Source organism: Nothobranchius furzeri, chromosome 7 (genome assembly GCF_043380555.1).
Source record: "Nothobranchius furzeri strain GRZ-AD chromosome 7, NfurGRZ-RIMD1, whole genome shotgun sequence".
NCBI lineage: Eukaryota > Metazoa > Chordata > Actinopteri > Cyprinodontiformes > Nothobranchiidae > Nothobranchius > Nothobranchius furzeri.
Window position 1 is genome coordinate 63,558,073 of NC_091747.1, and position 16,864 is coordinate 63,574,936.

A 16,864-nucleotide genomic window follows, 5' to 3' on the forward strand; every position below is an offset into this window, starting at 1 on the left:
CCAGGCCTGGGGTTGGGGCCCGTGAGCGAGCGCCTGGTGGCCGGGCTTTCGCCCATGGGGCCCGGCCGGGCCCAGCCCGAACCGGATACATGGGCTCGTCCAACTGTGGACCCACCACCCGCAGGAGGAACATGAAGGGTCCGGTGCAATGCGAATCGGGTGGCAGACCAAGGCGGGAGCCTTGGCGGTCCAATCCCCGGATAAGAAAACTAGTTTTTGGGACATGGAACGTCACCTCGCTGGCGGGGAAGGAGCCGGAGCTTGTGGCAGAGGTTGAGCGGTACCGGCTAGATATAGTCGGACTCACCTCGACACATTGCATTGGCTCTGGAACCCGAGACCTGGAGAGGGGTTGGACACTCTACTTTGCTGGAGTTGCTCCGGGTGAGAGGCGGAGGGCTGGGGTTGGCTTTTTGTTAGCTCCGAGACTCTCTGCCTGTGTGTTGGGGTTTACCCCGGGGGACAAGAGGGTAGCTTCCTTGCGCCTTCGGGTCGGGGAACGGGTCCTGACTGTTGTTTGTGCTTATGGGCCAAATATCAGTTCAGAGTACCCACCCTTTTTGGAGTCCCTGGGACGAGTGCTAGATAGTGCTCCATCAGGGGACTCCATTGTCCTGCTGGGGGACTTCAATGCTCACGTGGGCAATGACAGCTTGACCTGGAGGGGTGTGATTGGGAGGAACGGCCCACCTAATCTGAACTCGAGCGGTGTTTTGTTATTGGACTTCTGTGCAAGCCGCAGTTTGGCCATAACGAACACCATGTTCGAACATAAGGATGCCCACCGGTACACTTGGTACCAGGGCAGCCTAGGTCACAGGTCGATGATAGATTTTGTAGTCGTATCATCTGACCTGCGGCCGTATGTTTTGGACACCCGAGTGAAGAGAGGGGCGGAGCTGTCAACTGATCACCACCTGGTGGTGAGTTGGATCAGATGGCAAGGGAACATGCCGCGTAGACCTGGCAGACCCAAACGCATAGTGAGGGTCTGCTGGGAACGCCTGGCAGAAGAACCTGTCAAGACGGTCTTCAACTCCCACCTCCGGCAGAGCTTTGACCACGTCCCGAGAGCAGTGGGGGACATTGAGTCCGAGTGGGCCTTGTTCCACTCTGCGATTGTCGAGGCGGCTGTTGCTAGCTGTGGCCGTAAGGTGGCCGGTGCCAGTCGTGGTGGCAACCCCCGTACCCGCTGGTGGACACCAGAGGTTCGGGGAGCCGTCAGGCTGAAGAAGGAGGCCTACAGGGCGTGGCTGGTCTGTGGGTCTCCGGAGGCAGCAGACAGGTACCGGATAGCCAAGCGGGGTGCAGCAGTGGCAGTTGCCGAGGCAAAATCTCGGGCGTGGGAGGAGTTTGGTGAGGCCATGGAGAAAGACTATCGATCGGCTCCAAAGAGGTTCTGGCAAACTGTCCGGCGCCTCAGGAGAGGAAGGCAGCAACTCGCTCACACTGTTTACAGTGGGGATGGGGAGCTGCTGACGTCAACTGAGGCTATAGTCGGACGGTGGAAGGAATACTTTGAGGAGCTCCTCAATCCCACCAATGTGCATTCCGAGGAGGAACCAGAGCTGGGAGGCCTGGGGATGGACTGTCCGATCTCGGGGGCAGAAGTTGCTGAGGTAGTCAAACAACTACACAGCGGCGGAGCCCCGGGGGCGGATGAGGTTCGTCCTGGGTATCTCAAGGCTATGGATGTTGTAGGGCTGTCATGGTTGACACGTCTCTACAACATTGCGTGGTCATCGGGGGCAGTTCCTAGGGAGTGGCAGACCGGGGTGGTGGTCCCCATCTTTAAGAAGGGTGACCTGAGGGTGTGTTCCAACTATAGGGGGATCACACTCCTCAGCCTCCCTGGAAAGGTCTACGCCAAGGTACTGGAGAGGAGGGTCCGATCAATAGTTGAATCTCAGATAGAGGAGGAGCAATGTGGTTTTCGTCCTGGCCGTGGAACTGTGGACCAGCTCTATACCCTTGCAAGGGTGATGGAGGGGGCATGGGAGTTTGCCCAACCAATCCACATGTGTTTTGTGGATTTGGAGAAGGCTTATGACCGTGTCCCCAGGGGCACCCTGTGGGGGACGCTCCAGGAGTATGGGGTGGGTGGCTTTCTGTTAAGGGCCATTCAGTCCCTTTACCAGAGGAGCGTGAGTTTGGTCCGCATAGCCGGTAGTAAGTCGGACCTGTTCCCAGTGAGGGTTGGACTCCGCCAGGGCTGCCCTTTGTCACCGGATCTGTTCATCACTTTTATGGACAGAATTTCTAGACGCAGCCGTGGTGTGGAGTGTGTCGAGTTTGGTGGCAGGAGAATCTCGTCTCTGCTTTTTGCGGATGATGTGGTCCTCCTAGCTTCATCCAGCTCAGACCTTCAGCTCTTGCTGGGTAGGTTCGCGGCCGAATGTGAAGCGGCTGGGATGAGGATCAGCACCTCCAAATCTGAGACCATGGTTCTCGACCGGAAAAGGGTGGCTTGCCACCTCCGGGTCGGGGGAGAGGTCCAACCTCAAGTGGAGGAGTTTAAGTATCTCGGGGTCTTGTTCACGAGTGAGGGTAGGAGGGATCGGGAGATCGACAGGCGGATTGGTTCGGCATCTGCAGTGATGCGGACGCTGGGCCGATCTGTCGTGGGGAAGAGGGAGCTGAGCCAGAAAGCCAGGCTCTCGATTTACCGGTCGATCTACGTCCCAATCCTCACCTATGGTCATGAGCTTTGGGTAATGACCGAAAGAACGAGATCGCGGATACAAGCGGCCGAAATGAGTTTCCTCCGTAGGGTGGCCGGGCTCAGCCTTAGAGATAGGGTGAGGAGCTCGGACATTCGGGAGGGACTCGGAGTAGAACCGCTGCTCCTCCGGATCGAAAGGAGCCAGTTGAGGTGGTTTGGGCATCTGGTCAGGATGCCTCCTGGACGCCTCCCCGGGGAGGTGTTTCGGGCATGTCCTGCCGGCAGAAGGCCCCCGGGTCGACCCAGGACACGTTGGAGAGGTTACATCTCCAATCTGGTCCGGGAACGCCTTGGGGTCCTGCCGGAGGAGCTGGTGGACAAGGCCGGGGAGAGGACGGCCTGGAGCTCCCTAGTTGGGATGCTGCCCCGCGACCCGGACCCGGATAAGCGGAGGAAGACGAGACGAGACGAGACTAATAGTCTGATTTAGCCTTCCTGATAAGAGAAGTACATTTATTTCTTAAATGCCTAAAATTAGACCAATCAGATGGAGTCGTCTGTCCTGGCTTTGGCCCACGCTAGGGCTGAACGATTATCGGTTTTGGACTGAAATTGCAATTTCAAACAGCATGATCACGTGACCGTCCACGCTGTGGTTTTAGTGGTTATGACTGATCCACGATCAGTTGTAACTTTTTTTTACATCCGGGGTTTTCCCCGTGTGTTATGGCGGCGGCAAAAGCCAACGCGGGGGAGGGGGGAGGGGTGAGCCGTCCAGAGCTGAGCCCAACTCCACCGCTGCCAGAGCTGCATGTTCAGGTTGTTTCCCTGTTTTATGTTCCCACACACAGCGCTGCTAGAGCCGATAGTAATGCACCGTAGGTGGGCCCAGGACAGAGAGAGAGAGCGAGACTCCTCCCACATCAGCAGGTTCAGGCTGATTTTAAAGCTTTGTTTACGTTTCATCAGCGCGAGAGCGGAGTCGAACACTTTAGTTGACTTGAAAGCTCAGCGTCTCTTTTAAAAATGGTTTGAATGTTTCTGACGGCACACGTTAGTTCAGACAAGCTACGGTGTCAGAATGCGTGCGTCTCTCACGGAGCTGACGTTGGTGAGGAACGGCTTCAGCCGGCCGCGGTAACGCAGGAAAACTGCATTTGTTATTGAATACGTTTAAAAGCTGTTTCTACCTACAGACTTCCTCCATGCATTTTGGAGTAGAACATGTTTTATAAAGCTCCTCTAGATAAAAATCACAAGTTGCTTCACAAACACATAAAAATAAATAAAAACATAATAATGGGAGAAAATATGAATAGCTTTAACTGTTTTTATTGTATGATTAAATATTAGAGATGAGCCGGATTCTCGTTTCAGACGAGTATCCGGTACGGATAAAGCATTTTTGACGAATACGAGCATGAGACGAGTAAAACTCGTAAATATCTGTAATCGTGCTGAAGGAAAATACTCATTGGGTAACTGACTGTCTTCACGCTCTGTGATTGGCCAGTCACATAGAGCGCCCGCCCCTCCCTACACACAAAACTCTGCAGCCGAGAGCTCAGTCCGTCCGCGCACACACAGTAACGGATCTCTGTGATTGCTTCACTGTTGCTCACGTTTCTTCAGAGCTCCCTAGGTTTTCTTCAGCTCGCCTCTTTTTCAGTTGAATATTTAAAGTTACTTTTTTCCTAACTTGCGTGTTGCATTTGACAAGACAGAGCTGACGTGCAGAGTCAGTCACTGCCTCCGCTCCGGTCGGGTTTTTAAAATTTTTTAACTCTCTCTCACACACACACACACACACACACACACACACACACACACACACACACACACACACACACACACACACACACACACACACACACACCTCAATCAACATAGTTTTGTTTAAGTGTGTGTGGGGAAAAATGCCAACAACATTGGGAAAAAATCAGTTTATTTTTATTTGATTAAAGTGGTTCTAGTATTTCATATTTCCTGTTCCTACTGCATGAGTTCAGATGCATTAATTCATGCACTTAAACATTAATGTTCTGATTTTACTGAACAACTTGTTCTGTAATAGTTCCTTTACTATTGTGGTCAAACATATTTCATCTCAGTTCTGAGGCTGCTCTGTAAATAGTTTTCAGATAAATAATACACATAGCAACTTCTGATCATTCCATATCAATTTCAGATTTAAAATAATGTATTGATGTAAACCACACCCACTTCCGGTTAAACCACGCCCATTCTGATTACAGATACAGGTAGTGGTGTCCTCGCTCATCCCTATTAAATAGTAAATATTAAAGTGAATGATTAGTTGTCCTAGATTAAGAGTCTAGACCATCTTTTCACTTCATTTACTGGATGGCTTGGCAGGCTACTGCTGGACCTTTGTTTGCAGAAAATCGTGAATTGAACCGAAATCCCAATTTCTGCTAGAAAAATTGCGATTCAGTATTTTCCTAAAATGTTCAGCCCTCGCCAGTAGGCTGTTATTGTAACCTTCAATAATTAAAATAATCAATAAAACCAGAAAATTTTAGTTTCCTAGATTGCGCAGGTGCTGGATCGTTACCGACGTTGGCGTGTTGTAGTTCTGGGCGATACGGCCTAAAATTCATATCACGATATGTTGAGAATTTCACCTCTAACGATAAGTGGACAAGGACAGGTATGTGCAGAAACAAACGTTGTCCACTAGATGGCGCTGTCACATGTATCACGTTGAGTCACATTTTTGACTCAAGGTGGTTCAGCTTCTTAAAGGGACATGAGCGTTGCCAACCTACATACATCCTCTCATTTTTATTATCATCACATTTATTGACGTGGGAAAAATGATCACGATAAGAGTCAGACATTTCGTTAACGATAAATTTTCCATTTATTGCCCAGCCCTAGCCCACGCTACATTACGCTGATGATAGACTGATGATTCTGGAGAGGACTGAGGGTTTTCCCGTCCCTTTCAGCTGTGTAGCAGATTTTCACTCATCGTCTCTGTGACAGGATGAAATGAATTTAATCTGAGATTAGAAATGTGGTGAAAGCTGCTGACACATGTCTGTCTCCCTCTGCTGGACAGAAATGCATCGACATCCTGATAGAGAAGGAGTACCTGGAGCGGGTGGATGGCGAGAAGGACACCTACAGCTACCTGGCCTGAACGTCCCGCCCACGTCCCGCCTGTTTTATTTGTTTGTAACTTTTTTTAATTTCATGTCCGAGTAACAAAGTGTGGATCCTTCTGAGCGGCGACCATGTGACCAACGAGAGGGGTAGGAGAACCCCGTCTACACTCGCCCCCCCCACCCCGTCATGTTGTAAATATCCGACTGTAAGAGGAACACGACCTCTCCGCTTAGGTAAACGTTAACGAATTAGTCAGGAGCGCCGCATCCAAAGGTTTCTGCATGCTACTGCCTTCCTGCGCTGCCGCGATCAGATCGAAGCGTACAAACGACCGGGACGTGTCTGGACCGCAGGACTGAGCCCGGTTCAGAACCACTTCTGTATCTGCTCCAGTCGTTCTGGTTGGAGGTCGGGATCGTGCAGCAGGATGGATCCATTACTGAACGGTGGACATTTGTATAGTGTGGTTCATTTTCTAAATGTGTGATAAATAAAGTCAAGGAAAGATTTCTCTAAACATCCGAGTGTTTTCATCCCAGAGGTCGGAAAACCAGCCCGTGGCCTTACGGAGGTCTTAATGTTGGGGTCACGGAGCACAAAGCCTAAAATCCTTTTGCTCATAAGAAACTCATCTTGCAAGAAAAAAACCCTTCAAAATAAAAGCCCACTTTTGAGAGTACGCAGAGATTAGTATAAATTGAAACATAATCTGAGGTGTTTACAATATTTTAATCTGCATCACTTGGAACAACACAACCCCTGTAAACGTTACAAAAGTAGTAGCACCTGTGTGATTAGAGGGTCCGGTCCAACAGGAACCAGAACCTGAAGTCGGGGGGACCGGGTAACACCTTCACTTACAATTTTATTAACTTTATTTTACCCATCATGCACCTGTAAATCCTCAGCTACCCGGCCCTTAATCCAGCAGCTGGTATTTATAGTTCTAAAGCATCTGAGTCAGATCAGAACCACATGAATCCGATCCGGAACAGCAGGAAAATGATGGACTTTCCACAGAAACAAAAGGAGATGTGTTCAGAACCAAAGTCTGTAACCGGTCCACCTCGGCCCGCGGTGCCTACAAGTCAGATTAAAGTAAAATGAGAATAAAAACCGCTTCTATGGGCCAGTCGGACCGTGACGAGCACCAGAATCATTAACAGGAATGATGTGAAACTGCAGAGGCAGCAGGAGTTGAGGGGAGTGGGCGGGGCTTGGAGAGATCACCTGTTGTCTTGTGAAGGCACAGCAGAGCGATAAACTGGATTAGATCATCAACACCGTTTCCCAGCAGATTTAAACCAGAACCCTGATCCAATGTCTAAAATGAAGTTTAACCTGCTGCCAGCAAATTTTATTAGATTATCTCAGATTATAACAGAACCAGATTATCGTCTTAGACTCAGTTCATTTAATTTTCTTAAATATTAATTCAAAGTTTTTGCTGTCTTGAGAAAATCACAACGATTCACTTTAACGTGTTTTTGAGCTGAAACTCTTATTTTGGAAGTAAACGGATCTGAGATCAGCTGAAAGCTTCAGTTTTCCTGTCTCAGACAAACCAGATTTAAACTGCTGAGGCACGACGGGAAAGGGACCTAAAGTAGCACCAAGAGCTGGCAGCTGATTGGACGAGAGGACAGGAAGCAGTGTCGGAATCATCTCCAATTTTTAGAGACGGAACGCCGCTGCTGAGGATTCTGTCATGAAGCAGAACGACACAAATAATCCAACAGTATGCCACAGAAACCTGAATGTCGGATTTTAAAGGTGGTAGTCTGGCAGTGTGGGAGACGTAGGCGGTCTGGGGGAGACGGGCAGGACGTCTGTGGGACACATAGGACGTCTGTGGGACACATAGGACGTCTGTGGGAGACGGGCAGGACATCTGTAGGAGACTGGTAAAACGTTGGGACGTGTTACAGCAAGACGAGTGTCCCCAGTCCCACACAGACCAGGAGGACAGGTCCCAGTCCAGACTGGTCTGAAAGTTGCTGGTGGAGGATTTTGGTCCCTGAACTGTTCAGTCTCTTAGAAACCAGGAAGTTTTGTGTCCGCGTCCTCTCCTGAACACCAAATGTGTCACAAAAGGAGGAAAAAAGATCCTCAAGAATCCCAACAGAAGGAGAGGAATAGCAGAAGGAAGCAGAACACAAATATGAAAGTAAAAAAGTCCTACGAGTCAAAAATCCAGGTGAAATATTCCCAGTTTTCCTGAAGTAGTAGAAATGTTGACGATGTGATTCCTGAAGGTGTGATTGTGTGTAAGGCCTTAGTGGAGGTAGAAGTGCTGATCAGGCGATCTCCATCTCACGCTCGATGCCCACGTACTTCAGAGCATCAGCCTGGCTGTACCTGGAAGCCCCGCCCACACGTAACAGTTAGTTCTAGCTCCGCCCACAGTTCTCCAAGCATTAATCAGGTGTGATATGGACATGGACACGCCTCCGTTATGACCAGGCTGCTAGCTTAAATGCTACGCTGATGTGATTTACTGCTAACCTGTAGTCGAAGAACAGCTCCTCCCCGGTCTGAATGGCTCTCTTGGCGAAGATGCCGATCCTGTGGTCGCCGTTGACCATCATCACTGCAGACAGCACGAACAAGTTTCAGCTAAACACCTAAAACCTGCTTCCTGAGGCGCCAACGCGCTGCAGGTGACTTCACCTTTTGCATAGCAGTTGGGGTTGACAGAATGGTTAGCAAAGCGGATCTTGTTTCCTTTCCTGGTGGCGTCCACCACAAAGTCTGCAGAGAGAAGAGATGGCGTTAGCTGAGCGGGTTCTGAAGCCCGACAGACCAGAACCATCGGTGTGTTACCGTTGTTCAGGTTGAACAGGAAGCTGCACATGTATTTATCGTAGACCTTCCCTCTGCGGTCAGCTTCATCCTGAGAGATGATCTGGAATCATGAAGAAATCGTTAACTCCGCCCATCATGTAGGAACCAGAACCAGGTCGGGTTCTGCTCACCTCTCCACAGTACTCGGAGATGAACTCGTTCTTCTGAACTGGCTCTTTGATGAAGATGCCCCAGCCCGCCACGTCGGACGGCGCCAGCAGCAGGTGCTGAGAGCAGCAGGAGGGTTAAACACCGACAGCGAAAGACCGGGTCATAATCTGAGGTTCTGGTTCTACCTTCTTGGCTCCTCTCTGGATGGAGCAGTTCTTGCAGGACACGTTCTTGCTGTCCCAGTGGTCTGCGGCGCCGCAGGTCAGGCACAGATCCGGGTCACACTCCCTCACTGCCAGGTAGCAGGGGCACTGCTTGGTGTTGCACTGGGCTTTGCACCGGCAGCCCGGGAAACGGTTCTGACCTGCAGAAGGACGAGGAGGGGGTCGTGTTACAGCAGAACCTCCTTCAGCTGGATGGGTTCTGCTGGGCTCTTACACTCAGAGCTGCACTGACAGAACTTCTCACAGAAGTTCTGAGCGGTGACGCAGGGACACGAAGAGTCACACGGCTGGCGGGGGTGGTCACATGGCTGGTAGTTGTACACGTGATTGGACGATCCATCTGAAGAAGCATCAGAGACAGGACAGGTCAAACGGGCTCTGGACTGAGACCCAGTCTTCTGTTCCCTGTTCCTCTGACAGCGTCTCGGCTGGAGGACGCCCATGGCGCCGCTCATGAAGGTGCTTCAGATGTTAGCTCACTAGCTAGCGCTAACAGGAACCTGGAGCTGCTGCACTTCTGAAGCTGCAGACCCGCCACCAGCTGTCAGTGTTGCCATGGTTACATGGTCTTGGACTAGGATTGCCAGAAAAAGTAAAAAAAACAAAACGTTTGGGAATGGTTCCTACACAGACACACGATGATGTCATCTGCAGGTCAGAACCAGAACTGGTTCTGGATCAGTTCTCCGGCCTCTAAAGATTAAAGCCGTCTCCTAAACATTTAGATGTTTCAACTCCAGAGGTGAAAAGATTCTCGTTGATCAGCAGAATCGTTGATCAGCTGTTCTCCTGAAACTCGGGTCAGAATCAGAACCAGCAGCTGAAGAACCGACCTTTCTTCAGCTGGATCTTCCTGCAGTGTGTGGCCCACAGCCGGTGCTTCCTCTTCTTCTTCCTGGGGGGCGTGTCCTCGTCTTCAGCAGGAGCTCGGGCGATGATGGCCGACTCTTTCACCCTGAACTCGTAAACCTGAACCATGCAGAAAGTCAGCTGTTAGGAGTGTGTGTGTGTGTGTGTGTGTGTGTGTGTGTGTGTGAGGGAGCACCAGCTGTGGTGAGTCTCTCACTCTTCAGGAGCGACCCACCTGTCTGCAGGACTTGGTTCCGATTAGTCGAGCGATGGCGCAGTAGTTGTCGTAGTACGTCCCGATGAGGACTCTGAAGAGAGAAGCTTCAGCTCCGCTCCACTCCACGGCTTCAGCCTCGCTGCTCAGCTTCATCTTCACCGGCGTCTCGCAGCGAGAGTTTCCCTCTGATCCGAACACAGCAGAGTTCAGAACCATCCACCTGAAGATCCTAAGACACCAAACCAACACCAGAAAACCGGAGACCATACCGGAGCTGCTGGTCGTTTCGTCCTTCTTGTCCTCGTCGTCTTTGTCGTTCTCGCGCTCGTCCTCTTTGCTTCCCTCGTGGTCGCTGTCGGTGTCTTTGGTTTCCGAGGAGACGGTGGGGGTGCTGGGGCGGCTGTTACTGTTGCTGTTGGGCTGTCGTCCACGGCGACGGCCCACCGTGCGTTTGGAGGGCGTCTTGGCTCGCTCGGCCACCATACCTGCTGGGTACTCCATCCCATCCTGAAAAAAAAAAAGGTTATTTTAAACAAACTTTATTCAGAAGAAAGAAACAAACAAACCCTCAAAGTCACCTGCACCAGGTACATGTAGCAGTGCATGCCACAGGGCTTCGAGTCCACCAGGTTCTCCAGGTTCTTGCGCTTGTACGTGTTTGGAGTTGCATGGAAAGCTGCAGGAGGAAAAGTACAAAACCAAAACTTTTATATAATGTAAGATGATGAGCCCGCCCCCGTAACCCCGGAAACGTGTGGGGAGTGTCTGGTTCCACTAACGGTGGAGGAAACAGTCGTATTTGAAGCAGCGTCTGCAGAACAGCGTGTGGAAGGAGTGCAGGCTCTGCTCGCGCTGCACGGAGCGCGCGTTCGGCCCATCGATGTTCGGCGTGCACTCGGGAGGCAGCGCGCCGGGGAGCTGCTGCTCCGTCAGCTCCTTATACCTACAGGTAAACACACACACACCTGAGAGCTGCAAACATCATCACCAAATAAGAACTAAAGAGGTTTTTTATCAAGACCAAAGTAAACGTAACAAAAAGCTAAAAGTGGGACTTTAGACATAAAACAAACATCACTTTTACTCGGATACTTTCTAAAATAAAACGTTTCCTGTGTGTTTTTATAGATTTACGGTTTGAACTGTGTGTAGATTGGTTTCCTGTTGTCATGGCAACACTCAGACACTGGGACTTTTTCCACTCGTAGCGTCTCAAACTGTACGACTTCCTCGCAGTGCAAAGCTCACGAGTCATGTTCTCACTCCGTACGCGTGGTAGCAACACATCGGTCCTACGAGTCCGAAAACCCGGAAGACCCGGGGGCGGTTGTGTTGTTGTTCTCGAGGCTTGCCGTAGGACACTCAGGGGTTTACGGGGTTGGAGAAGGAAGAATTAAAAACACGATTCCTTCACCATTCTTGTCATCGTGTGCAGAGAAAAGTGAGCAGCCATGTTGATGCATGTGCCGTGAGGGCGGTTCTGGTACGTTTGGGTCGAAGCGTTGCTTCAACAGTGCAAGAACCTCACGACGAATGAACAAATATCCAACGTGTTAAATATTCATGCGAGCACACGGTTGCTGATCGGGACTCGTATACGACAGGAAAATTCGCCCCGACCTTAGAGAGGAGCATCGGCTCACAGCAAACACTCACTTCTCTTTCAGCTCCTCGGTGGAGCCTTTGTCAGGAAACATGGAGGAGATGGCTTCAAAAATCTTATCAGATGGAAACTTCTTGTTGATGTCATTGGTTCGGCCTAGAGAGAGAGAGAGTGTGTGTCAGGGTACTACTTTGTTCCAAATGAACGTGTTTTAACAATAAGGATGGACGGAGGAGGACAGGAACGTGAACTTCCGAGAAAACGTGTTGTCCCCGTCGTTTGTTTGGTCTGGCTATGAGCAGAAGGTAACTTCCTGCCTCCTCCGGCTCCAGACTCACCCTCCAGTCGGTCCTTACGGTGATCCTCTGGCTGCTCTTTACCATCACACAAGTCCATTTTGTCCACCTTAAAATCTTGTTCTTCCTCGTCTTCATCATCGTCCTCGTTGTCGCTGTACTGGGACAGCGCGCTGACCAACTCCACGAAGATCTCATCGTTGATGAAGCCGCACTCTGGAAGAGACCAGGTGAGTGTTACACCCCCCAGAGACCAGACGGATTCTGAAGATGTCAGAACCGATTTAAAGATGGAGCCCTAACCATGGAATCCACGCCCTGACGTCTGACACCGGCCATTTATTAATACATGTAAACATGTATTTGGTTTGTAGGAACATTTTTAAATTCCAATCATTCTCCAGGTTCCAGTGGCTTGTTGGACCCCAACAAGGGACTGAACAGGAGGGAAAAGTAAAGTGTGATTTTAAAACAGAATCATAAATCACAAGCATCACCACACCCTGACGGAGCAGGAGAACAAATAAAGGAAGACCCTTGATTAGATTATTTAGGACCCGCCGCCAAGTTCTGAATCTGATCCTCACCTCTGTCTCCATGAACTTTTCCATCGTAGTTCTTTATGAGTTCCTCTATAAAAGTTCCATCCTGGTCCAGAATCTCGTCTCCCATGTAGGGAATGTTATGAAGGACTGTCTCATCCTCCACCTGAAGCAGAATCAAACCCGATTATTCTGCTGCTGAAAGACCCACAACATCCAAGGGTTGGTACGAGGTACGGACCATGAAGTTCTGCTGCAGCGGAGACCAGGAGTACATGACAGGAACTGAGGCCACCGCATTCAGCGTCTTCAGAGGAATGACCTGACGGGAAAACTCTGAGAAGCCGGTGTCCACGGTGCACTGGGGAGGGGGGCAGGACAACCGGTCAGAACGTGTCCTCAGCAGGAACAGAGACTCACCTGGACCGCTCACCTCTCGGCTTCCCCGCAGAGAGCTGACAGACGTCATGATGTGAACGGGCTGGATCCGCCGGGTTTTCCACTCCTGGTTCAAAATATCTGTTCGCTCCATGATTTTCTGACGGTTGGAGTTGAACATGCTCTGGAACCAAAACGTCACACCAGGAAGGTGAGTGATGTCACCTGTAACTTATGTTAACCAAGAAAAATTTCAACAGATGTTTTCTGAGGGAATTTTTATGCAAACGGTCCTAAAACCTCAAAGAATAGAAATACTCATGTCATAGTAATTAAAAAGGTGTGTGTGTGTGTGTGTGTGTGTGTGTGTGTGTGTGTGTGTGTGTGTGTGTGTGTACAGACCTTGACCTCATCAGCACGTCTGAAGCGTTTCAGCTGCCGGAGCCTCATGTACTCAGACTTGACCCGCCTCTTCCAGCAGGCCGGACCTTTCTCTGAGCGCTTCCCCGTCAGCACCATGATGAACCTGCAGACATCAAAAACAGACGTCCCATCAGCCAGGATGTGATTTCAGTTAGAGACGAACAAACACTGACCAGCAGGCCTGCTGTCGTTTTAGACTCAGGTAGAAATCAAACAGGCACGGTTGTTTAAAGGTTCGAGGATAAAATCATCATCCGGAATCAAACAGCATCTCTGCAACACACACCATCAGATCGTTGGTTTGCTACACCAATGAACTTTTCTGCATAACTGACAGGATGGGTGCGTTATTAAACCCGTGTCTGAATGTTTGTATATTAGAAGTTACTAAAGATCCAGTTACTCATCTGGTGAAATAAAAACAGTAATAATAACAATTTATCAATGAAAGCACGCTTTTATGGTGTCATTGTTTTCATTTAAGGTCATAAAGACCCCAGATCAGCTCATAAACAACCATCTTATTTAAAAAAAGTAAACTTTTCTCAGGATGTCTGAACTAAGCTGGATGACAGCCAACAACATTTCAGCTCCCCTTTAATTTTCTGAGTTGTTTTAAACGAAGCATCTTGCTAAATTAGCTGTGCTCCAACAGAAGTGGTACAGGATGTTTTCACTTTACTCAAAACTGATTTAGCTACAATAGTCTCCCTCCTTGTAACAACAGGAACCACGCGCCACCTCGGCCATCCAAACACTGCTGATTATGGCCACTGAAACATAGCAGATGCATAACGTTTTCAGAAACATGATAAAAATTCTTATTAAACTAGCAGGAAACATGTTACGTGGCTTCTGTGGACAAAACAGGTGAGATGAATTTGTACCAACTGCGTTACACACCTGTTATTAGACTCAGTTGTTGCTTATGAGACAAATATTTACCTCCAAGTTCATTAGTAAAGGTTCTTCTGCTGGTTCCTTTGAGACAATCATACATCCTTTATAATACTACATTTTCAAAAAGTAACCCAATTTAACTAGATAAATTTGACTTAACCACAATGTAACTGATGTTGTTATCCCACTATAACGCTCCAATACTTCACTAATGACATTAACTCAAGTGGGGGTAATTATCTGGGTTAGACCAACAGAAAAGCAGGAAGTCTGAAGATATCGAGCGACACACACACACACACACACACACACACACACACACACACACACACACGTAAACCATGTTTATAATTCACGTACAGTCGCTGTATTTGAAGCATCAGCTTCAACATTTCTCTAAGGTGTCTTTGCTCCCACAGCAAAGCTACGTTTTATTACCGAAACATCGATTTAGCTAAAGATCAAACATTCGGCACGAGCCTGGCGAGCTAGCTAACAGTTGGTTTGTTAACAAAGCAACTATAAACCCGGACTAGCTGAATCACCACAAAAAGCTCAAAATAAAATACACCGACACTGACAACTGCCCTCACCTCTACAGGAGGCTCCGCCCTCATTCAACGGAGGGATTCTGGATCAGAAGGGCAAAGACCGGCGAAGTCGTTCTTTGTGTCGAGGATCTGCTGTCACGGCTAGCTGAAACGTTAGCTCCGCGGCTAGGTTAGCCTAGCCGGAAAGAACGAGTCTGTCCGTGACAACCGGCTTCGCGCACCAGCAGTCGGCTAACAACAAAATCTTTAGTCTTCACGCACTAATCCCGACTGTTGTAAAAAAAAATCTGGAACGCGGATAATAACTTTGTAGTTTAGTTCTGCCTTGACTGGAACCAAATTGTTTAATTTTAATATTTCCGCCTCGACACAGACGAGGTTCAAACTGCTCACCGTCTCGCGCACTCACCGCCCACTCCGGCTGCAGCAGATTCAAGAGGCGCCAAACAACCTGACCAATCACCAAAGCCAATGTTTGGTTTTTTCAGTGTGGTGTTCCGTGATAGGTCATTCAAGGTTACGTAGCATCCAATGACAGTAAGAGATAAGCTGCGGCGACAAGAGAACAGGTTCCCTTTGTTCTGTATATTTATGTCGATGGTTCTGTTATTTGATAGTAAAGTAAAAATCCAAATGTCATTAAATTTGTTCAACACCGAAATAACAACTCTTTATTTAATATTCCACCGCTGTCGTAAACATCGGTACCCCTTGCATCTATTCCATCATGTCCACAAAGCATCAACAACAGCTCCTCCGCTGCTCCTCTGGCAGCTCAGGCGGGAACACGGACACACGTGACAGCTTCAGGTTTAACAGGCGAGTTTATTAAGTAATGACAACACAATCAGTCTTAGAGATTAAAACGAAGGCACGAGAGCTCTGCTTGTTACTGCCTGAAATGTCCAGCCGGAAAGGGTCGACAGGTTTGTTAAGCCACACCCCTCCAAATGCCCATTGGATGGGAACTTAGTGACGTTTCCAGTTTCAAAAACAAATGTTTTAGAAATGGGTCAAACAAAAACCAGGTACCATTTCTAAGTGAACCATTGAAGTGTACTCTTATGGTTGTAGTAACGATTTACTGCTCTGTAAGTACTTCTGTTCCACTGGAGAACCTGTTGGATGAAGTTTAGTATCTGTATGAATCTAAATCATCTCTATTCTAGATTCTGATGCAAATATGTAGAGTTGTTGCTAAGTTTGGTTCAAACTCAGCTGTTATGTATAAATTATACCAGCTGCAGATTTAAAACAACCAGTTTAGTTGCAAAAAATTTCTTTTTAATTGAAGAATAACTGAAACAGTAAACCAAAATGCTGCTGAAAGTAAGAAACTTTAAAATCTCACGTACAGAAGACATGAAAAACCAGCAGACAATAAGCTTAATAACAGCAATAAAAACTATTCCTAATCAAAATGAACAACCATAACAAGTTATAAAAATATACATAAAAACCCAAAGATGTCTAAATTCAGGTCATGCATTTGGTAAAACAGTTATAACACACGCACACCTGACCGTTTTAAAACAAAACTAATCAGAAGCTGTGGTTGAACCTCATTAGTGGGACGCAACAGGAAACGCATCATGGAGAATAACTGGACACTCAGTTTTTTCCTGTTTTATTACCTCCGATGTTTCCTCTTTAGTTCCTTAGGTTGAATGTTTAACGCTCATCCATCTTTAACGGTTACTGCGTCTCTTTAGCCGTAACCGAGTTCTCCTGTTTGTTGTTTGGATTGTTTTACACCTGCTGCTGTATTAAACGTACTTCATACATAATAATTGATGCGTATCAGTTCCAGGTCAGGTAAACATGCTGGATTACGTAGGACCTCATGTAGAAACCTGTCTCCTGTAACTTCCTTCAGCCTCACATCAGACCCAGATGTTCAGAGAAGAAGGGGTCGAGGTCACAGAGAGACTCGATCATCTCTGAACTGGCGGCGTGACCGTTCTTCCTCACGATGATGATAACAAAACGAGCTTTGTCTCCTTTCTCCTTCTCTGCCAGGGCTGCATCTCTCTCATAATCCTGGACCACATTCTTCTCCAGAAGTTTGTCCAACAAACTCTTAAGAACAGGTTCTGATATCCCACTGATGAAGCCGATCCATATCTCTGACA

The 16,864-nt window shown here is 48.4% G+C and overlaps 2 protein-coding genes and 1 pseudogene across 3 annotated transcripts in view; 1 reads left to right on the forward strand and 2 right to left on the reverse strand.

The window, feature by feature from the left end:
* Window positions 1-6,311, forward strand: part of LOC107383137 (cullin-1) — a 32,208-nt gene extending 25,897 nt beyond the window's left edge. The window contains exon 22 of the mRNA XM_015955598.3: window positions 5,748-6,311. Within this exon, the coding sequence (XP_015811084.1) occupies window positions 5,748-5,828 (81 nt within the window). The 3' untranslated portion in view covers window positions 5,829-6,311. The remainder of the gene's footprint in view (window positions 1-5,747) is intronic.
* Window positions 6,312-7,947: 1,636 nt separating this feature from the next.
* On the reverse strand, window positions 7,948-15,147 carry ezh2 (enhancer of zeste 2 polycomb repressive complex 2 subunit). 2 transcript variants are annotated; one of them, XM_054750963.2, is made up of 19 exons: window positions 15,126-15,147; window positions 13,261-13,384; window positions 12,914-13,042; window positions 12,722-12,841; window positions 12,526-12,646; window positions 11,981-12,154; window positions 11,696-11,798; window positions 10,819-10,982; window positions 10,618-10,715; window positions 10,309-10,546; window positions 10,058-10,224; window positions 9,807-9,942; window positions 9,188-9,313; window positions 8,935-9,113; window positions 8,770-8,865; window positions 8,618-8,699; window positions 8,465-8,545; window positions 8,300-8,384; window positions 7,948-8,152 (listed from the first exon to the last, which is right to left on the reverse strand). In XM_054750963.2, exons 2-19 carry the CDS (start codon window positions 13,375-13,377, stop codon window positions 8,092-8,094), a joined length of 2,277 nt encoding a protein of 758 aa, XP_054606938.1. In that variant the 5' UTR covers window positions 13,378-13,384; window positions 15,126-15,147; the 3' UTR covers window positions 7,948-8,091. The 2 variants fall into 2 exon arrangements, with proteins under 2 accessions (XP_054606938.1, XP_015811085.1); XM_015955599.3 differs by lacking the exon at window positions 15,126-15,147 and adding an exon at window positions 14,775-14,950.
* Window positions 15,148-15,457: 310 nt separating this feature from the next.
* The window catches only part of LOC129167255 (NACHT, LRR and PYD domains-containing protein 1-like), a 3,006-nt pseudogene continuing 1,599 nt past the window's right edge, over window positions 15,458-16,864 (reverse strand).

Coding starts and splice junctions, on each gene's coding strand:
- ezh2 (XM_054750963.2), bottom strand. CDS start 13,377: ATGGTGCTGACGGGGAAGCGCTCAGAGAAAGGTCCGGCCTGCTGGAAG. Junction 9,314..9,806: donor GAAGATCCAGCTGAAGAAAG/GTCGGTTCTTCA, acceptor ATGCTTCTTCAG/ATGGATCGTCCAATCACGTG. Junction 8,385..8,464: donor CCCCAACTGCTATGCAAAAG/GTGAAGTCACCT, acceptor TGCTGTCTGCAG/TGATGATGGTCAACGGCGAC.